The sequence below is a fragment of the Schistocerca americana genome, chromosome 2, assembly GCF_021461395.2.
Source record: "Schistocerca americana isolate TAMUIC-IGC-003095 chromosome 2, iqSchAmer2.1, whole genome shotgun sequence".
Taxonomy (NCBI): domain Eukaryota; kingdom Metazoa; phylum Arthropoda; class Insecta; order Orthoptera; family Acrididae; genus Schistocerca; species Schistocerca americana.
Window position 1 is genome coordinate 925,103,220 of NC_060120.1, and position 23,410 is coordinate 925,126,629.

Genomic DNA, 23,410 nt, shown 5'->3' on the forward strand with positions numbered 1-23,410 from the left:
CAACGTAACATTGTAATTATCCTTGTTTGAGTTTCATTGGTTTCAGGTCACTACCTTAGCTGTTTTCTTGTTTTATGCTTATTTTTTGCGATGTTTTAAGGTGCCAAATTAAAAGACACATCTTGTACAAAAATGTAGCATTAAGCCGTTGAAAAATTATTGTATAGCTACAGATTTCATGGTCGGAAAAAAATCGTCAACATATTAACTTGCTGCTAAATATTGGGTTTTCCGTTATGCAGATCTGCTGCGACTCGTCTTGGGTGTCTCGTTAAGACGTTCGTCGCGGGTGCAGCGTTATGTATGCTGTAACGAACGCCAAGTTAAGCACATGACGTAACAGGTATGCAGTGGGCGCGACCTTGAGAGGGTAGTGACTCCGCAGCTAACGTGGTGCGCTGGGAATGCAAACCACTGGGAACCATTGCTTATTTAGAGACTCATACATTATTCTACTGACAAACTTTGCAAGTGCAAGTGGATGCAGATAGGAGTAGTGGGTTCAGATTCTCTCCATCCAGATGTAAGTTTACTGCTATTGACATTTTACTACATACTACGCTTCCTGTTTATTTAGTATTTATTTTCATAACATATCTTCCCGAAACACGTTGTTCGTGCCTTCTATAAAATTTTGGAGCCTGTTTCAGATTCGGCTATCACTACATCATCTGCAAATCCAAACATCTTTTCTTTGTATTTTCTCCACGTACAGGGTGATTCAGCCGCCTGTATCTCTGGATTTTATGCAACGCACAACATCTTTGAAAACCGTCTGCGCGATTTTCATATTCTCTCGCTCGTTATGTGCAGACTATTAGCCCAACAGGAAAAAATGGACAGGACGTTTTTTGTAGGAAATTAAATTTAGTTACATTTTATACTGAGATACGTTTTCGCTGGAGGCTACAATTTTCGAATTAGTCAACAAAAAAAGCGGTTGAAGGTCACTTTTGTACTTTTTTCTTTGAAAAACTCGAACACTAGGGCCTCTAACGAAAATGTGTCACAGTACAAAACCTAACTACATTAAATTTCCTATAAAAAGCTCATGTTCATTGTTTTCTGTAGGACTAATAGTTTATTTAGAGTGAATGAGAGAGTATGAAAAACTTGTGAGTGATATTTGATGGCGTTGCTGGTTGCATAAAACCCATAGGTAGGGGCAGCTGGATAACCTGGTATATTAATTCCTTCAACACATGTACCTTTTCAAACAACAGCTTTATTATGTATAAACCAATACACCTATGCATACACTAAAGAATATCGTTTTTTTTGTCTGAACCATTTTGTTCTTCTTCCTCCTCCTCCTCCTTTTCCGTGGCATTTATCTGAGGCGGTACGGCAGGTCCGCATATCAGAGTCCTGGAAGCGGAGCGTTAACCCACTCGGCTATCTAGGCAAGGTTGTTTAAGCTTTATTGTCCCAGTATTTAATTAAAAATATTTACCATCCCCCGGTTCTGACCAAGGTTTTCGGGCGAATGCCGAAGCTGATAACTCTTTCCCAGCTATTTCCAGTTGATACTCCTTCCATCCCACTACCATCTTGGCTGGTGTTTGGCTGGGAAGCCATTGACACTACAGTGGGCTATTAATCGAGTAGTCCACCCTACCTAGAGAACGCAAAGTATACAAAAAACGATAAGACTAGACAGTTTCAACATTGTACGTGATCTGTAATGGGTGTTCTACAATGTTTTAAGCCACCCCAGCCTCACTCAAGTACAGGCACCTGAGCCTGTACTTCAGGCTTCTGCGACAGCAGAAATCACACTCAGAGGTAAAAACCGTTTAAATATTGCTGTTAATCAAAAGTGAAATCGTCTTATGTATTGACTTGTTGAATAAAGAGTGCAACTGCAACAATAACAAGCACTTACCAAAAAAAGGATACAGTGCAAAATAGAGTGAAATACGACGCAGGAACAGAGCAGCCAACAATGGGCACAACAAACGGTACTGGCAGCTAGGTGTGCGTTGGCTGGAGCCAAAAACAAATGACTACCGGCCGACCCTTCCTCCTTTGGGAGCAGCTTCTACACCAGCCGTGGCGCGCTGGCCCGAACCTCTGTTCTTGGTTTTTCTCTGCACTTCGCAGTGCTACTTCACACAGAGCCGGTACCGACGAGGCTTACAAAGGAAACTCCCCATCGTCTGAGTGACGGAGCGGTTCTAGGCGCTTCAGTCTGGAACCGCGCGACCGCTACGGTCGCAGGTTCGAATCCTGCCTCGGGCATGGATGTGCGTGATGTCCTTAGGTTAGTTAGGTTTAAGTAGTTCTAAGTTCTAGGGGACTGATGACCTCACCTCTTAAGCCCCATAGTGCTCAGAGCCATTTGAACCATTTTTTTGAAACTCCCCATCGCACTTCCTTAGATTTAGTGGTAGGGTGGCCCAGTGCATGGCCCGTCAAAAGCTGAACACAGATCAATAGAACAGGAAGAAGGTACACCGACTTTTGAAATAAGAAATGCAAAATTGAAATAGTGAACGGTCCGGGCTTAAAGATTTGCAACTTCGAGAACATACGAAGAGCCAAGGAATCTTGAATCCTTTGTTGTAACATACTTCACACCCGTTTACTTGATGTTTTCATTTCTGTGAGAGATCTATGCTGCGTCTCGCCTGCTCTCACTATTTATTACTTTTACTTGGGATGGTAATATATTCTTACCACATGAATAATTCTATAATCATTGTATAGTATGACAGTTTCCAAGACTACAGAAGGACAGACACGTCAATGACTGGACGGACAGATCATAATTTAGTAAATAAATAAACGACCCGAGGGAGTTTTGAACATGGATCTCCCCCTTCGTTGTCCAACACCGTAACCACACAACCACGACGTGTGGGTCGTCCTATTGCTTCGAAGTTGCACATATTGCGCTTGGACCGTTCTCTGTTTCAATTTTGCTTCTTTTTTCACTGTTCAGTACACCTTCTTCCTGTTTTCATGACTGATCTGTGTTCAGTTTTTGACGGGCTATCCACTGGGTCATCTTGCAACTAAATGTGAGGGGAGTGGCGATGGGGAGTTTCCTTTGTCAGTGTCACTCTAATGTGGCACAGAAGTGACGTTACAATGACGTACAACTAGATGAGACTCCAAAAGTCGGTAACTGTCGACACACTAAGCAGTGAGCGACAGTAGCTTTGCTAGCTGTCCACGAAGTTCCCGCATACGCACCCACGGAAGTCACGGCATATTCGGAAATAAAAAGCGGTTTTGACAAGAAAGAATATAAAGTATCGTTTCATTTGCAGCAGTTGAATCTGTGCTGTTAGGTACCTGCCCAAACACACCCTCGGAAATCGCGACATATGAGGAAAAAAACGGCCAAGTATCTTTTACAAGAAAGAATATAAAAACATCTTTGCTGGTCCGAGGATCTACTACAAACGCCAAGATGAAAAATCATTTTAGCCTATAACAGGACGCGGACGTACTTAGTTCAACTCTGAAACTCGGCGTTTCTACAATATCCACACGGCCTCGCTGAACCCAAGCAGCTAAGAACAATATTATCATTTATCTTATAATCTCCCGAAGGCTTTTACCACCAATCCGTCATGAACTAACATGTAACTGAGACAGATCGTAATAAGAGTGATGTGTTTGTGATAAATCTTCAGTGCGCCCTTGCCTTGAAACCGTATACTGTCATATAGCCAAGAAACAATACGCATACACGGAAATAGGACCAATATAGCGTCTCCAAAGTTGGAGTTCGTCGACTGCTATCGACTTTCGTGGTCGCATCAAGTGACACGACATTTTGACATAGCTTCTGGGCCAGGTTCGAGTAGCACTAGCTTCTCGCTTCGTCTTCTGGTTTTGTCTCTATGTGTGTGTGTGTATGTATGTGTTTGTGTGTGTGTGTGTGTGTGTGTGTGTGTGTGTGTGTGTGTGTGTGTGTATGTGTACACATCTCTTAACGCTTATAGTAATGTGATTTAGTGCTGGATCCGATATTGTGATGATGGGGCGTGCGCTGTTACCATTAAAACTGCCCCTGTTTTATGTGTTGCCTGCCTTTGTTGCAGGAGTGATGGAGGCGGACCACGATGAGGACTACCAGGAGTACCTGAACGAGTTCCGCTTCCTGCACGACGACGGCGGCCTCGATGACGCTGAAGGTATGTCGTCACGCTGATTTCTGAAAAACACCTGCGTAATCTGAAACAAGGTGTCGTCCTTCTCTCCTTGAATATTGAGGCGAAACGTCGCTACGCTATGTCACTTGAATGTTCATTTATTTCTTCGCCATTGGTATGTCTGGAGAGTGTGTTGGAAGAACCAATCGATTCAGTACTCATATTAAAACTGCACATATTGTTTCTTTCCCCATCTAAGTGAACACGTGTATTACTTCACAGCCAAGTTCCACGATTCATTTGACAAAAACTGTCCATTTGTAGAACTTGACTTTATTCTCGTGCTTTTTTCGTCATCAGTCTTTGGACTGGTTGGATCTTGTCCTCCTATTCTGCCCCATCCGCCCTGGTTCTTCACACTTACTTCTCAGGGTGATTCAGCTGCCCCTGCCGACGTCGTTATATGCTCATCTACATCTGCATCATACTCCGCAAGCCACCTAATGCTGTGTGACGGTATCAGTAACGGTATCCAAACAGGCGACAGCTGCATAATCGATATAAGTTCCCTCTCAGAGACGACTGAGCGATGTTTAGTAAACGGAATTACGCTGTAAAAGATACAAGTGAGGACTGGCCACGAGTTACACGGTATTTTTGGATCAAGACATACCTTACTTCCGCCATACTTATCAAGTGACTACAATCATTCTTTGCTTAATTAGCGGTGTAGGTTATACAGGCTTTGGATGTTTCCAGGTTGAGATTTTCACTCTGCAGCGGATAGTTCGCTAATATGAAACTTCCTGGCTGATTAAAACTGTGTGCCGGGCCGAGACTCGAACTCAGGACCTTTGCCTTTCGCGGGCAAGTGCTCTACCATCTGAGCTACCCAAGCACGACTCACGCCCCGTCCTCACAGCTCTACTTCTGCCAGTACCTCGTCTCCTACCTTCCAAATTTTACAGAAGCTCTCCTGCGAACCAAGCAGGACTTGCACTCCTGAAAGAAAGGATATTGCGGAGACATGGCTTAGTCACAGCCTGGGGGATGTTCCCAGAATAAGATTTTCACTCTGCAGCGGAGTGTGCGCTGATATGAAACTTCCTGGCGGATTAAAACCATGTGCCTGGCCGAGACTCGAACTCAGGACCTTTGCCTTTCGCGGGCAAGTGCTCTACCATCTGAGCTACTCAAGCACGACTTACGCCCCCTCCTCACAGCTTTACTTCTGCCAGTACCTCGTCTCTTACCTTCCAAGTTTCAGGCTTTGGATGTCTCTGTACCTTTTTTTTCTTTATGGTACTATCTTCCGTAAATGGTTCAGAAAAGTTGGCCTATAAATTGAGTACCACCATCCGAAGCAACGAAATTAGCAGTAGATATGAAAATGGGAAGTTTGTAAGTAACACATTTCCGGTATATAACCCAATTAAACGATTAGTATACAGGGTTATTCAGCTGCCCCTACCGAAGTCGTTGTATGCAACCTCACATAATAGAACAATGTTGTTGCACAGTTTCCTTTGGAGATGTGGAGCACGTTGTCAAAACATCACTGAATAACTTGTAAAGTGTACAAAGACGTCTTAAACTTACTGTACAAGTTTGGTTTATGAAACTACTTTAGCACATGAATGTGATGAGTTACAATTAATCTTTTGAACGATAAATGTAAATGTCGTGTGACTAGGGCTTCCCGTCGGGTAGACCGTTCGCCGGGTGCAAGTCTTTCGATTTGACGCCACTTCGGTGACTTGCGCGTCGATGGGGGTGAAATGATGATGATTAGAACAACACAAGACCCACTTCCTGAGCTGAGAAAATCGCCGACCCAGCCGGGAATCGAACCTGGCCCTTAGGATTGACATTCTGTCGCCCTGACAACTCAGCTACCGGGGGCGGACTTCTGAACGATAACGGTGGTTCCGGCACATTTATAAGGATATGATCACAAGTGACAACATGTTGGCAGTATGGTCTCCCGACTCAGCAACACGCTGCATCCGTAGCACGGTATATCCGTTGCAATCAGAGCGATATGTCGTCATATGCCATCCTTCAGATCAGGAAGAGTCTGGATACGTCCCTTATAGACACTATCTTTCAGATATCTCCATAACAGAAATCACGTGGATTTAAGTCGGTGAATCTGGAAATTGCCTACAGATGACGCGGCCTTTCTAATGGCAAACGACATGTGGTGTCATGCCAACCTGCATGAAATAAGTGGTTTAAACACAGTTGCGTTCTTGCAAAGCTGGAATCACGTGTTACACAAGAAGGTCTTATAGCATACAGATGTCACGTTGCATCTAACACACCTGCGAAGGGAAAAGGACAGAATCAAGGTGCTTGTGAAACCACACCACACAGACGCATAAGCTGAGTGGAGCGGATGTTTCTGCAGAGATATGGCGGAGAAGAGCCCCATATGTGACAGGTCCGTGCATTCACGGCACCGTACAGAATAAAACGTCCCTCGTTCGTCGAAAGGCTGTTCCGCGGTCACGTGTCATCCATTCACATTCTTGAACAAAAACAATAAACAAGGGCAAAGCCACGGCGTTGTAGCCTTTCTTGGGGCTTCGCTCGGTGCACACTCTGAATCTTGTAGGGATACCAGCGTAAAATGCTCCGCAAAATCTACTGAACTGTTGACCAGAGGAGAGACAATTCCCAAGATACAGTCTGAGCACTGGCTGAAGAATTTGAGGCATGTGCTGCAAGGTTGGCTATAGCTACAGCAACGTTACCAACAAAGTGCCATGGGAATGGACTACGTCTCCCCCTTCCCCCCCCCCCCCCCTCCAACTAATGATCTCGATGTCAACGGGCCGTAAAACCCAAACCAATGTCCCTGCTGCACAGTCTAATTTACCTGTTTCTCTAAATTTCTTGATGATATTCTTTAGCCCATTTATTGATACGTGGCGTTTTCGCAGCTGTTCCTTTCGGCGATGTTCCCGCATTGCAGCGCTACTACTTCTGTCGTTCTGATAAAATCAACTTTACCAGCAGTGCACGATCCTTCTTCTCAAGAGCCACTGCGTTCCGTGCAGAAAACCATCTTAACTCATTACACCAACAGTTACTCCGCAAAAGAAATAAACACGCGCCGCCAAGCAACAAACAGCCGAGGGCCACGAGAAAGACAGGCCGCGGCGCGTATGTCACGAAGATAGCCCTGACTCGCCCGCTCAGCTCAGCAGACAATCTACGCTCCTGAACCTGTTAACTATACAAATCTCCTTCATCATAACCAACATGGATTCCGCAAACAGAGATCATGTGAAACTCAGCTCGCCCTATTTGCCCAAGAAATTCACAGTGCCGTAGACACTGGTGAGCAGATTGATGCCGTATTCCTGGACTTCAGGAAGGCATTTGATACGGTTCCGCACTTACGTTTAGTGAAAAAAATACGAGCTTACGGAATATCGGACCAGGTTTGTGATTGGATTCAGGATTTCCTAGAAGAAAGAACACAACATGTCATTCTTAACGGTTCAAAATCTGCAGATGTAGAGGTAATTTCGGGAGTACCGCAGGGAAGCGTGATAGGACCTTTATTGTTTACAATATACATAAATGACTTAGTTGACAACATCGGTAGCTCCGTGAGGCTATTTGCAGATGACACGGTTGTCTACAAGAAAGTAGCAACATCAGAAGACTCGTACGTACTCCAGGAGGACCTGCAGAGGATTAATGCATGGTGCGACAGCTGGCAGCTTTCCCTAAACGTAGATAAATGTAATATAATGCGCATACATAGGGGCAGAAATCCATTCCAGTACGATTATGCCATAGGTGGTAAATCATTGGAAGCGGTAACGACCGTAAAATACTTAGGAGTTACTATCCGGAGCGATCTGAAGTGGAATGATCACATAAAACAAATAGTGGGAAAAGCAGGCGCCAGGTTGAGATTCATAGGAAGAATTCTAAGAAAATGTGACTCATCGACGAAAGAAGTAGCTTACAAAACGCTTGTTCGTCCGATTCTTGAGTATTGCTCATCAGTATGGGACCCTTACCAGGTTGGATTAATAGAAGAGATAGACATGATCCAGCGAAAAGCAGCACGATTCGTCATGGGGACATTTAGTCAGCGCGAGAGCGTTACGGAGATGCTGAACAAGCTCTAGTGGCGGACACTTCAAGAAAGGCGTTACGCAATACGGAGAGGTTTATTATCGAAATTACGAGAGAGCACATTCCGGGAAGAGATGGGCAACATATTACTACCGCCCACATATATCTCGCGTAATGATCACAACGAAAAGATCCGAGAAATTAGAGCAAATACGGAGACTTACAAGCAGTCGTTCTTCCCACGCACAATTCGTGAATGGAACAGAGAAGGGGGGATCAGATAGTGGTACAATATGTACCCTCCGCCACACACCGTAAGGTGGTTCGCGGAGTATAGATGTAGATGTAGCTGCGTGTTTACGTCCGAATGAGAATTGCATCTTCTACTGTGAATAAGCTATTATGGAGTCTTATTGTTTATTAGTCGTACAGCGATAGAAAGTCCATATGCCTACTAATAATTTGTTACGGCTCTACTGGCTGGCTGGGCTCTGAGCACTATGGGACTTAACTTCTGAGGTCATCAGTCCCCTAGAACTTAGAACTTCTTAAACCTGACTAACCTAAGGACATCACACACATCCATGCCCTAGGCAGGATTCGAACCTGCTACCGTAGCGGTCGCGCGGATTCCAGACTGTAGCGCCTAGAACCGCTCGTAGATTGGAAGAGGCGCTACATCTTGCACGAAAGGAGATCCGTTAAATAGTAGAGACTAAAAGCTATAAATGAGCACTTATAAAATTTATGCAGAGCATAGATCTTGAATTACAGCTACTGCACAGTAGTGTATTTTGTTGTAGTGCTAGTAACCAGTAAGACTCTATAAAACCAGATTTCAGTAGAAAACAGAATTCTCATTTGCACGTAAACACCCAGTTACGAGTTAAAACGATTAGAAACGCATATCGTCTGCTGAGCTGAGCGAGAGAGCTAGCTCAGTTACCCTCGTGATGTACGCGCCGCGGCCTGTCTTTCTCGTAGGCCTCGCCAGCAGCATACTGACGTCAAATAGTAAATATTTTACACTGCGGCTGCTTACAGCGCCATATTTTCACGTGGTGGCAGAGAGTGGTATTATTTTTTTTTCAGCTTCTCCGTAAGCGCTCCGATTCATGAATGTACTTACGATGTTTCAGCGCCGTGCGATGCCTAGATACCGCACTGCAGCAATTGTTACACCGTCAGTTTAATTATAATCACGCAGTGCGTCTAAATTTTAGAGCTTTTTATCAGACCGGTCCATCGTACGCACTCTGAAATGTGGTTGAAAAATGATCGTGTGGCATTGTTGGCTGGGAGGCCCCATCCGGGGGTGTTCGGCCGCCGGGTTGCAAGCCTTATTTCAGGTGATGCCACATTGGGCGACTTGCTCGTCGGTGATGATAAGATAATGACGAGGACAACAGAACATCCAGTCCAGAACACCCGGCCGGGAATCGAACCTGGGCCCGCTGCATGGTAGGAAAGCACGTTACTGCTGAGCTAAGCAGGCGAACAAAATGTGTTTATTCAGCCTCTTGATAGTGGCTAGACAGTGTACATGCAGACCAGAAAAATAAGCTCTGAAATTGGGAGGAAAGAGTGTACTGGTATTTGATATTAGGTCACGCATTAGTTGAAAGTCAGAGTTTGAAAATGATATCAAGGAATCCACTATGGGTTGAGACGATCGAGAAGGAGAGATACTAGCAATGAGGAGCAACAATGGAGCATGGTGTGCAGATGCGCCCGGCAATTGACTTCTGATTGCGTGAGTCGTGTAGGTCGTTTACGTCTCGTATACTACTATTTCAGTGGCTCTCACAACTCCTATAAGTGTATGAAACGTTAGAGCCAGACTTTCTCCAGCATGGCGCTTACCTCGAAGTCGTCTGTGATAGACACTGATCACGCGGACGTTATGTGGTGACTGCTGCAGGACACCGACAAAAGTGAGGGTGTTTAAAACCTCGGCCCCAGCAAGAAGGCAGCAGAGTGTCAGGTTAGGCGCAACTTTCTGTTGCCACTCTAAACGGTCGTACCTACAAAAAGCAGAGTCTGTCTTTCAAATTAGTTCTAAGGGAACGATGAAGATCTGTTAGCTGCCGTTCCTGGGTAGTGCTAAGCGTCAGCTACCTCCCACGCAGATATACCTGCTCTCCTGGAGTCATTCTTCAGACTACACAATCTGTCTGACGGTCACTGCCACCTTGTTGACCACTAATAATTACAGCATGACAGGCGCTCCTTTAAAATTTATCTTGGACCAAATGTCCGTCTCACTCTCCTCGCGCAATGAAAATTAGGAGGCAAAGTTTTATATTCTGTAAGAAAATAGAATGTAGCGTGATAACCGACAGGCTGGTTGAACACTGCAGTCTCTCTTTTTGCATCTGGTCCTATTGTGAATGTTTCTGAGACATTGAAACTGACATTACCCAGCCACTTATAGAGATATTTTGCCGGAGATGAAAGACATGATAGTCCTCGGACTCTGAACCATATAATGTTTATCTGTATACTTTTAATACGTAGTAGAAACGTTGAACTGTTAGGTAATAAATATAGAATTGTCTTCTGAAGTCAGTGTTAGTGCCCTATGCGGCTATCCCTCCTCTCCAGAGACAAGATGGTTCAAATGGCTCTGAGCATTATGGGACTTAACATCTGAGGTCATCAGTCTCCTAGAACTTACAACTACTTAAACCTAACTAACCTAAGGACATCACACACATCCATGCCCGAGGCAGGATTCGAACCTGCGACCGTAGCGGTCGCGCGGTTCCAGACTGAAGCGCCTAGAACCGCTCGGCCACACTGGCCGGCCAGAGAGAAGAGTTGTGTACAACGTGGCATGGGCGTTAGTGCCGGTATCTCCTCGATATAACCCACAATCTTTCTCTTATCTCATCCACGCCCATTTCCCTTACGTCATGCTCTTGCGATATCCCACAACACAATACTACCAGACGAGGTCTCCAACATCCGTTTCCCACTGATATAGCTACTGATATTCCACTCAAATTATGCATCATGGACAACATATGTCACAATGTGTCTTTTTCTTTCGCTCGTCCTTTTTTTTTACGCTAAAACTTATTTGGAATTGTTCTAAAACAGCTGCCGACAAAGTTTGACATACAATAAAATTAAGTCACACTCTTTTCTGTTATGGGTTACGTATTGCAATTTATATCGCGCGTGGTATTAATGGACTGCGTCTCTCCATTGGAGCAGCGTATTTTTACGTCATCCAGTTTGGAAGAAGAAGGGCGGATCACATGGAACCTTGATTCGCGCTCCGACAAAACAAAGAGTTATTGGTATTCATTTACAGATGGCGATAGTGTCAGCGTTACACGCGTATGTAGAACTTTCTGATACTATCAAACGGGTTTCATCATAAATAAGTGCGTATAATTGGAAAGCTGTAATCACTAGGTGCGTAAGAGCGAGTCTGACTAAATGTTCAAAGGTCTCGGATTCAATTCTCAATCGGTTCGACGAGTTTTCTGTTCCTTATCAAACTGCACCGTGGTTCGTATTCCTCGTTACACTCTTACATGTCCCCGTAACTGGCTGGGTAAATCTGTTCTGCGGTCGCAGGAAGGCAACAGCACACAGCCTCCATAATCGCCATTTCTAGAAAAGAAACGCGGTGTTCAGACGAATATTGCAATTGAAGACCGCTTTACACGAACATCATCAGATTTACAGTTGTCAAAAACAAACATAATTCGCGCAAGAAAGCTCAGTTATAATATTAAGATGCTTTAGAAGTAACGGGAATGGGTGGGGCGATTAGAAGAGTTTAAGATATCGATCAAGTCTCAGATCACGTCTGCGTCACAGAGCTAACTGAGAATTGTGATTAGTGGTGATCGGGTTACTAATGACCTCCGCATATGATAAAACTATACTGAATTGAAAATTTTTCTCATTGTAAACGAGAGTGACAGTTGTATCTATTTACGAGGGATGCCCAGAAAGTAATGAACCGCATTTTTTTCTTCAACAATTCTTTATTGAACATAATGAGAAATACACACACGAAAGAATGGTGTTTTATTTGCACACCTTATTTTTTCAGGTAACCTCCATCCAGTTATATGGCCTTCCTCCAGCGCGATAGAAGGGTGTATATACCATATCGGTACCAATACTCCTCCTGGTGGCGGAGCCAGTGCTTCACTGTGTGAATCACCTCATCGTCTTCAAAATGTCTTCCACGAATGGCTTCCTTTAATGGCCCAAAGAAGTCGAAGAGGCGAAGGGGCTAGGTCAGGGCTGTAGGGTAGATGGGGTAACACTGTCCAACCCTGTTTTGCGATATGTTCAGACTTGTGTGGGGCCGAGCGTTATCGTGTGGCAGCAAAACATCTCCTGGGTTGCTGCGCCGGCGAAGTCGCTGGATGCGCGTCTTGAGTTTTGTTAATGTGTTGACATGTGCTGCTGAATTAATGGTACCGCCTCTTGACATCACATGAATGAGAATCACAACTTCACAGTCCCAGAACATGGTGATCATGACCTCCCCGGCGGAAGCAGTTGCTTTGATATTTTTCATCTGTGGGAGTGGCAATGGCGCCATTCCATCGACTGTCGTTTTGCTTCGGGCTCAAAATGGTGAACCCAGGTTTCATCACCTGTTACAATCCGGGACAAGAAGGCCTCCCCCTCAACTTCAAAAAATTGCAACAAATCAAGACAAATATTTTTATCTGTGTGATTTGTGATCCGCTGTTAGATACGGTGGCAGCCATCTTGCACACACTTTTGAATATCCAAGAGTGCGGATAATTGCATCAACACGTCCTTTGCTGATTGACAGATGCAGCGCCTATTGCAGAGTCGTAATGCGTTTGTCCTCGCGAATGACAGCTTCAGCTCGCTGCAACATGTCGGGTGTGACAGCCGTGGATGGTATCCCCGACAACTGCAAATCGAGGAGCTCCGCCGAACCTCCTTCTGATAGCTTCACCCTCCGTGCCCAGCAACTAACCGTACTTCTGTCGACAGCAGATGCTCAGTAGACTGCACAAGCATTTGTGAATATACCTCACAGTCTCTTTCAAATGGTTCAAATGGCTCTGAGCACTATGGTACTTAACATCTGAGGTCATCAGTCCCCTAGAACTTTGAACTACTTAAACCTGACTAACCTAAGGACATCACACACATCCATGCCCGAGGCAGGACTCGAACCTGCAACCGTAGCGGTCGCGCGGTTCCAGACGGAAGTGCCTAGAACCGCTCGGCCACAGCGGCTGGCACAGTTTCTTTCTCTGCAGTGAGAAATTCAATGATGGCACGTTGCTTGTAACGTGCATCACCTACAGACGCCGTTCTGAAACTTTCCTGCAGCTACGCTGTCTGTCAGAAGTGACAGAAACTTGGCGCACTTATTCAGGAGACTTCAGAAATATATACGTAACGTTTCACGTTCATAGCATTGTTTTCGGCTGAGAAAAAAATGCGGTGCATTACTTTCTGGGCAAACCTCGTAAATTACTGCAGATTTGTGACTTTCACATTTGCATCCCATACATGTCATAATTCTGAAATCATCATTATTTATTGTTATTCAAAAATGTCATTCGTAACTCACGTAATACGTAATGCAGCTTAAATCATTGATTCATTCTATAATTTTTGTATTAAATATGAAAGCTCCCCTTAGAAAAATTTATGAATTACTGTGCTGGTAAACCCCTTACGTTATTTGATTTTCCAACAGATGAGCAAAACTGAACGTACTCTGACATTTTCCTCTTTACTTATTCTGATCATCACTAAACTGACACACACTATTTTTAGCGCAACGCAATCTGACATTCAATAATCTCTACAAAAGAATGGCCCTGACTAACAATAACCTATACCTGTCACGAATCACTTACCTCACAAAAATGTTCGTTACTCGAACTACTGCAATACAGCGAGCACCAATACTGGCAGCTAAACAAAAGCTTCCAACTACTGAAGGCACTAACTACTGATAGGCATACTTATATATATATATATATATATATATATATATATATATATATATATATATATATATATATATATATATATCAGTTCATGATATACAGTTACAAATTTACTCTTTCTGATGGACACACGTCCAGATCGTCCGCTCTCAAAATTCTGCCATCTCTCTCCCCACATCCACCACTGCTGGCGGTTCACCAACTGCGTAACGCTACGCGCTGTTCACGTCCATCTGCCCAACACTACAATAGCGAATATTCCAACAATGCCAACCAGCCACAGACTGCACACAGCACAAAAAAATGGTTCAAATGGCTCTGAGCACTATGGGACTCAACTGCTGAGGTCATTAGTCCCCTAGAACTTTGAACTAGTTACACCTAACTAACCTAAGGACATCACAAACATCCATGCCCGAGGCAGGATTCGAACCTGCGACCGTAGCGGTCTTGCGGTTCCAGACTGCAGCGCCTTTAACCGCACGGCCACACACAGCACAGCCAGTGATTTTCATACAGAGCGCTACGTGATGTTGCCAACATAAAAACCTAAACAGCCTACTTACAAATGTACAGTGCCCGAGAAAAGAAGTGAAGCACTCGGAAGGCTTGGCCGGATGACAATGTAACTTCGTACACACACACACCATCAGCGAGTATGTAAATGATTGTAGAGTTGCACTTGTCTGCACTGTCAGGTAGAACGGCCACCAGAAAGCATTAGCGTTGTTCGTCTTTCGCGTTGTCACCAAGCATGGTATGGCAATCACAGGCGTGAACAGCTTGAAATGTTGACTGATCACTGTGAAGGGAACGGAGATGCTGCATCTGACAAGTGTTTCAAAGGGGCGTCACTGTGGGTCTTCATTTGGCAGGGCGGTTGAACTACTCCATATCCTGATTAGTGGGGTATTTGGACGTGAGAATGGGACGATGTTGGAGTCCAGGGGATCATGAAGGCAGGCAGACTCGTCTTCAAGGTTCCGATCGACCACATCTGGCCGGCCGGGGTGGCCGAGCGGTTCTAGGCGCTGCAGTCTGGAACCGAGCGACCGCTACGGTCGGGGGTTCGAATCCTGCCTCGGGCATGGATGTGTGTGATGTACTTAGGTTAGTTAGGTTTAATTAGTTCTAAGTTCTAGGGGACTAATGACCTCAGAAGTTAAGTCCCATAGTGCTCAGAGCCATTTGAGCCATTTGACCACATCTGGCCACCAAAAGGAAGGATCGCCGGGTTGTGCGCCAAGCACATCAGTAAAGCCTCCAGATCTTCACCAGCCATCCGAGAACAACACTGTCTGTCCTCCTGCACCACTGGTCGGAGGCCAGCACCAGACGGACTAGGGAATGTAGGGTTTCTCTTTCGCTTGACACAAATGCCGAGACAATCCCTCTGAAAAGGACTCGGTTGATTTCCTTCCCTTCTTCTCTAGTCCAACCATGTGCTCCGTCGTCGACGGGGCGCAAAAAGTTATTTTCCTTATTTCTTGGTTCAGAAAGTAAAAACAATACAAGACATATTTCAGAAAACGATTACCACCACTGAAACTTAGCAGGAATTATTCCTAACGTTTTTTTCTTGCACATGTGTTTGGGGTATTACAGAATTTTTAAAAATATTTACAGAAGCACGAAGAAGTTGAGGGGCTTGTTTACTCAAAGCATGATTATTATGTTGCATCAAAACATGATGGTCAACTTTCAGTATGATGCATGAGCGTACCCAGCGAGGGGCAGGGGGGGGGAGGGAGCTGCCCCCCCTCCCCGAGAAGATATTCGCAGTTTTTCACTAGTTTACTGTTTTATTTAATAAGAAATGCTGCATGTTTTCTCGGATTGTGCAAGTGCGTTCTTGCATTTAAAATGTTTATTAAAAGCAGTGTTTCACTGGTTTACTGTTTCATTTAATAAGAAGTGCTGTATGTTGTCTCGAGTCCTTGTTTCCTGAGACTAGTATGATCTGCCCCCCCCCCCTCTCCCCTAGTTCAGATCCTGGGTACGCCCTTGGTATGATGCATGAACGCATCTATCCCCCTCCCACACTCCCTCAGCAATACGCCACAGTCTGGGAATGACTTAATGCTTTAATGATAAACTACAAGCGGCATAATAATTAAATACTGAAAATGTATTTCACCTCCGAATGCTTAACATTACAGTTCAGTTTCCAAATATGGATTCTTCCTCTTCTTCTTAGCGTCGTCCCGTTGCAACAAGGTCCGCTTTTTGGGTCAATACACGCAGTTCCTTACGGTCTAATGCTTCCTGTGTATTTAGGTTTTTTGATCTCAGATATGCGTTTATAGTGTCTAGTCACCGTATTTTGGGGCTTCCACGTTGCCTATGCCCTTCGACGGTGAGATGAGAGACTGAGCTGATGACTGAAGTGGGTGGTGTTCTTATCAAGTGTCCATACCGCCGAAGTTTCCATCCATGTATCTTTTTAGTGATTACAGCCATTCCAGCTACTTGTCGGATCGTTGCAGTCCTATTGCTGATGTGGTCAAGCAGAGAAATGTCTAATGATCTTTCCAGTATCTGCAGTTCCATGATATGTAGCGAGTGCTCAACGTTTCGAGGTGTGGGTCAATAGTCAGTACTGTACAACGTAAAAGATTTTTGATCGCTGATATTTGTTTAATAAATTCACCTGCTTTCTGTGGCTTTAATAGTAGCAGTAAAACACATAAACAATGTCCACGGATGGTGAACTATTATTACGTGCGGATCGCACAGTGACGAAATCATATTCATAGTATTGCAAAGAGGGACAAAATGCTTCAAGACTTTTGGCTAATTGTCTTTCATTCTAACGTTATATTACGAAATTTATTGGTGTTTGTTCTCTTGTGGACGTAATGTGAATTTTGGCATCGTTTTAAACGTTTCTTGGGCGAAAACAGAGCAGTCGTCCACTGACTTATTATCAATATTGGTAACCAAAGTCAACGACTAGTCAGCAGCATTGCCACAAAATGGCGCCAGCTGAAAACAATATAATCTCTGACTCTAGCCTACGATAACGTTAAGTAATTGACATATCTATGGGCAACTTTTACAGCAGTGCTCGCTTAGTTTCATCTACCACGTATGACATCTATCATTGCTCTGGAGGACGGAGGAACGCCATCGTATGTTTGTCAGCGTTTCGTGAGTGCTATGTAGGTAAGAGAAGCTGTCATCTGTTCGCTGGCAGAGAACTTCCCATACATAAGGCAAGAACTCACGCTACAATTAGCCTGTGCATAGTAGTTAGCAAAAACGTATATTGTAGGAGATGTGTAAGTCTACTCATAATGCTACACTTAAAGAGTATTACGTAATTATATAAAAAAGAATAGGTGAACGAGTAAAAACGAACGGACCCCAAAAGGGACCGGACAACAGTGAATTAGTTCTCAAAAATGAACGTATTTGCCCATCTCTAGTTTTTACAAGGTAGCTTGAATGGAAGATTGGAAACAGCCAAAGGAGTGTTCTACGGGTACTACAATCCAACGTATTTCATCCTTTCCGTATTCTATTCCACTAATAGGTTGATGACAGTGATTTTCCAAATCAGGTACAGTAACCTGACTTACGGATTCCTTAGTTTAGTACAGTAGTGCAGACGTTTTAAAGACCTCTTCTCCTGACACTGGGTCAGTGGTTTTCGGCGCTGTTACCTTCCCAATATTTGATCAAATTCCATAGACCTCTACAAAAGCTCATTCCAGTTTCAGTAAAAAAAGTATAGAGTTCCATCAATAAAAGTGTCTGTATATAAGATATAAAATTCAACTGCGTACCTCCTAAAATTCACCACATTTTCCGCCACAACCTAGCTAAAAGTGCACCTCTATATATTTACTTCTTCTGGATATGTTTTGGGATGACATGTGTTGTTTGCCGTAATCCTCTTTTGCACAGGCGAATTCCTTGCCTCGAGCGACTACTCGCGACAATGGAGTCAAGTCTACTGCAGCGCTCCTATACTGAGCCCCGGCTGTCACGAGTTCGACTTCACGTCAGCGCCAAAATCATATACTTTGCGAGAACTGTCCGTTGAGCTGTTTGGCATTTGAACGGCGGAAGTGGGTTTTTTTGCGTAAATATTCGAATTTAGTACCAGAATGTAGGAACAAGCATGGACAATACAATTTACAAATAGCCAAAGCAAAATTCATAGTCGATTGTCTTGACGGAGATCGTACGGTAAGTTCACTGCAATCGTGAGGATTGAAAGGATAGGAAATGAGTCGTCTAAACGTTTCAAAACATCCAAATTTATCTTATCATGAAAATACATGCCAGCCGGCCGCTGAAACCGAGCGGTTCTAGGCGCTCAGTCCGGAACCGCGCTGCTGCTACGGTCGTAGGTTCGAATCCCGCCTCGGGCATGGATGTGTGTGATGTCCTTAGGTTAGTTAAGTTTACGTAGTTCTAAGTCTAGGGGACTGATGACCTCAGATGCTTAAGTCCCATAGTGGTCAGACCCATTTGAACAATTTTTGAAATACATGCCAAATTTTAGTAGGGAGAAAATAGCCTCTTTTTACTTCATCCATTGTATATTCTATCTACCTAATGGACTAAGATCAAGTATGTTGTTTAAGTGTCTACACTTTCCGTTATGTTTTATTATTAATACGTTTAATATGTCCTAGATATTTCACTCTCTCTATATCCACCACATCACTGTTCCCAAATAACAAATATGGAAAGCAAAAGAGTGCATTGCAAACATCACATCGGCAAATCCAACTCTTTTTTTCATACTGAATTTCCTCGTATATTTGCACGTGTAACATACCCTGTAGCCCTTTGACTTACACGTACAGTAATCTTGAGTAAACTTAATAATTTTACATATTGAACTGAACTGTTGAAATGTATTCAAATTTTATAATTAGTAGTTTAACTTCGTGAGCAATAAAAAAATGTGGTAGCAAAGAGAATCGAACTCAGGCCAACAAACTGCCAATCAGTGTACTTGAAAACTGTGCTATAGCACCAATGCATCACGTAAGACTCAAACATCCCTCATACTCTACTCCCAAACCCTTAAAGAGCTTTTCACCTTTTCCTACGGCCTACTCGGGCCAAATATTCCAGGAACCTAACATGAGCGCCTGCTTGCTTCTACCGATATAGTGTGAGCCAAATCAGTGGTCCTTGTCCCATTCCCTTCCCTTGTTAGATTTATATTTGGAGTAGGTCTACCTAACCCTTTAACTCTCACATTCTCCTCCAAAGATCTGTTGGAACAGTGCCTCTTTAGCATATCGTCTACAGAATTCGCCATGTTGCTTGCACAGTACTTCACAAGCTCTTACAGAGAAGAGCACCCAATGTGCGGACAGGGGTGATGTCACATCAGAGCATGCGCAGTCTAAAAGCGCGTTTTACATGAGCGACTTTCTGGTCAGAATCAGCTACTCGAAGAGCGTGCGCCTTTCGCACATGCGTGTAAATGAACACCCAACGTCGCGAGTGTATTTATGACGTCAATGATCTACAGACCGTGCCGAGTGTGGAGTTCTTAATTTCCGAGTATGCTGCACACTGCGCACGCGCATAAACAAGGGACAAGGGACTACGGCGGCGCCTGCTAACATTCGGCAGTTAACCTGTTCTAACCGATCTCACTCCTGTTATACGAATGGATTTTGTTCCTTCGCATTGTATTAATCTTTACGGTATTGCTCACTGACACATTGAAAATGTGGCACGGGTTCATGGTATTTTTCCTACTAGTGTTCTCCTACACGACAGACATAATATCCGAAAACGAAAGGGTATTTATGTTTTACAGAGAGAAAACCTACACTATGAAGAAAATGTTCTCGGGTTTCCAACCGCGTCGATTGCTTAAATCTACACGAGCTTTCGGCCAAGCACTCCTTGGCCATTGTCAAGCGTTATGACTGCCAGTGGGATGTTGGTGCGCCCTTATATACGCTAGCTGCCGGCTGTGACGTCACTGGTGCCCGTGACATTGCCATATATGGGCATGTTTTGAGTCGACGTTCGACGTGCCCCCTTCAACCGCGCGATCGCTGGATCCCACGCAGCGCTGAGCTGCAAGCCACCGTCTCTATTCAGGGTGTTTGCGGTAATTTTTATTTCAATAGCTTCCTTTATGACACTGTCCCAGAAGCCGTTAGTGGGAGCGACCACAGAGGTACCGTCAAATTTTATGTGGCGACTGTTTTCTAACGCATACTCAGGTAACGCAGATTTCTCTGGATAGCGTAGGCAATAATACCTCTCATGTTCTTTCCTACGTTGTTCCACAGTGCGCACTGTTTGTCCGATGTACTTCTGGCCTCTCTCACAAGGTATTTCGTAGACTCCAGGTGTTCTGAGATCTAGTGCGTCTTTAACTGGTCTCAGTAATTGACGGATTTTCGTTGGAGGCCTGAAGATTGATTTGATCTTGTGTCTTTTCAACAGGCGGCTATCTTGCCCGACACTGACAAGGGGAGGCCGCCAATTGTGAAATTCAGATTCGATTCATACTGCGCATAATAAAAGCTCATGGCCAGAGGTGTACTGTGGCAAAGCACCAAGATGCACTTCTCAGCCGTTGTCGAGAAAATCGACAGTTAAAAGAAACCGTTGCGGTGAAATACCCTCTACGATTAATACTTTTCTGCAGCGGTAAGGGCTCGGGTTCGTAATCCGAAGATGGCCGGATCGAATCTCGTGCCATGCAACGTTTTTTTTTAGTATTTGTTTTTTGTAATTCAAATATATATATATATATATATATATATATATATATATATATATATATATATATATATATATATATAGTTCCCGGCAATCAGTTGCAACAATTATGCATATAATAAGTTGTTGAAAGTCGTTTGTCGTGGAAAAACTGGCGACTTCGAACATCATTATGTTTTCCGCCAACAAAGTTGTATTTCACAAATGTTATTAATTGTCTTCACAATGTTAACCACGTATAGTTAACGGAAGACGTAGAAACGATATTCCGAAACGAATACGTATAGCGTAAGTCAAACGTTCGAATTAGAATAGAGACCCCACGAACACAAATTTGCTGTGGCAGGTATGAAACATAAACTACGTTACTCGCTCGTTACACTTGAAGGACAGATGTTGAATGGGCCGAAACGAGCCGCCGCATAACAGCGTAGTTGCCTGCTAACTTCGAAAGAAGGTACATGCGGTCCCTAGCGCAACTTATAACATCGTCGAAAATCAGTGCTGACGGGAGAGCTTTGGTACACCCTGTTAAATAAACGGATAAATGGAGGCGCCGGCCGGAGTGGCCGTGCGGTTCTGGGCGCTACAGTCTGGAGCCGAACGACCGCTACGGTCGCAGGTTCGAATCCTGCCTCGGGCATGGATGTGTGTGATGTCCTTAGGTTAGTTAGGTTTAATTAGTTCTAAGTTCTAGGCGACTTATGACCTCAGAAGTTAAGTCGCACAGTGCTCAGAGCCATTTTTTGATAAATGGAGGCGGTACAATTGGAGAGCGATCCGCCTTCACCAACATGCATAAGCAATTCATTAAAACTAATAATAAGAAAATTTGGCGCGAGTTTCGATCCGGCGACCTTCGGATTACCAACCCGAGATCTTACCGCTGCGCCACGACACTTTAGAAAGCTGTTCATCGTAGAGAGTATTTCACCGCAACGGTTTCTTTTAACTGTCGATTTTCTCGACAACGGCTGAGAAGTGCATCTTGGTGCTTTGCCACATGACACCTCTGGCCATGAGCTTTTATTATGCGCAGTATGAATCGAATTTGAATTTCACAATTGGCGGCCTCCCCTTGTGAGCCACAGAATGGCAGCAAAGCAAGTTTCTTTTCCTGCTCCGTCGGTGGTCTTATTCTGATATTTCCCAGAAATCACTTCTTTCACTTGATGGGAGCTGTAGCTGTTATTCCGGAAAACCTTGCGTAGGTGGCTCAATTCATGTGTAGTTGTAAGCAACTGACGCGGTTGGAAACCCGAGAGCATTTTATTCAATGTTATCGCCGCGAGACACTGCATTCAAACCTACACTATGCATAAACAAGAACACAAATAAATGTGTTTTAATGAAGATTATTTCAGCAATGATAAAGTGAAGATTACTTAACAAAAAAATGATTTTCGAAGTCATTTGGCACTTAGCAAAAAAATCAAGATAGAAAGATAGGTAAAAATTCTTCCAGTTCTCTAGAGTGTAGGGAATTTACCACACGACCTTTGACCAGAACATATGCTATGAATTTTTCTTTGTTCATTAACAAACCGAATTATCATTGCTTCTTTCTACTCTTTATTGCTATATTTCGATATTTTCGTAGCAATGATAGTCCCCCATAACCTCACTCTCACCGTTCATACGGCAGGCTGTACAGCAGACAGCTATCACTGCGCACGCAGCTTCGGCGCTGACGTGTAAACGAAAACGGCTGCTCCAGACAGATGATACTCACTACAGGAGTAAGATGCCAGGGGTAGTCACGGGTAGTCGAATGAGAAATGAAAGTCGATCGCGTAAAGGGGCTTAAAACAGAAAGCTGTATCCCTCGTCTGAGACAGTGGGAAAAGCGCTACAAAACATGTTTTCGCCCATTTAGTTTTCAAACCAGCACGCATTCGAATAGAAATGGCCTAATTTTGGGGTGACTTCCGGCTTGCGTTCGAAGTGAAATGGCGTAATTTTAGGGCGGTATTTACAGTGTGGGCACATTATGACATGATTACTGGAAGCCGCTCTTTGTTTTCCTTCTTTCTTCTCACTAGCGAAACTGTTTTCATTAACATCCCATTACCCATTTTGCATAGTGTAGGCTTTCCCTTCGTAAAACAAAAAAAAAAAAAGAAGTCTCCATCGCGTTTTCACATCTTTATTCGTTAGCAGCAGTGACATCCTAACTTCTACGTATTTCGCCGCCACCAGCAGCCATCTACATCTACATCCATACTCCGCAAGCACCTGACGGTGTGTGGCGGAGGGTACTTTGAGTGCCTCTATCGGTTCTCCCTTCTATTTCAGTCTCGTATTGTTCGTGGAGAGAAAGATTGTCGGTATGCCTCTGTGTGGGCTCTAATCTCTCTGATTTTATCCTCATGGAATCTTCGCGAGATTACGTAGGAGGGAGCAATATACTGCTTGACTCCTCGATGAAGGTATGTTCTCGCAACCTCAACAAAACCCCGTACCGAGCTACTGAGCGTCTCTCCTGCAGAGTCTTCCACTGGAGTTTATCTATCATCT

At 44.1% G+C, this 23,410-nt stretch overlaps 1 protein-coding gene across 1 annotated transcript in view; it reads left to right on the forward strand.

Moving 5' to 3' along the window:
- The window catches only part of LOC124595972 (rho GTPase-activating protein conundrum), a 244,228-nt gene that overhangs the window by 121,619 nt on the left and 99,199 nt on the right, over nt 1–23,410 (forward strand). The window contains exon 2 of the mRNA XM_047134911.1: nt 4,056–4,148. Within this exon, the coding sequence (XP_046990867.1) occupies nt 4,061–4,148 (88 nt within the window). The 5' untranslated portion in view covers nt 4,056–4,060. The remainder of the gene's footprint in view (nt 1–4,055; nt 4,149–23,410) is intronic.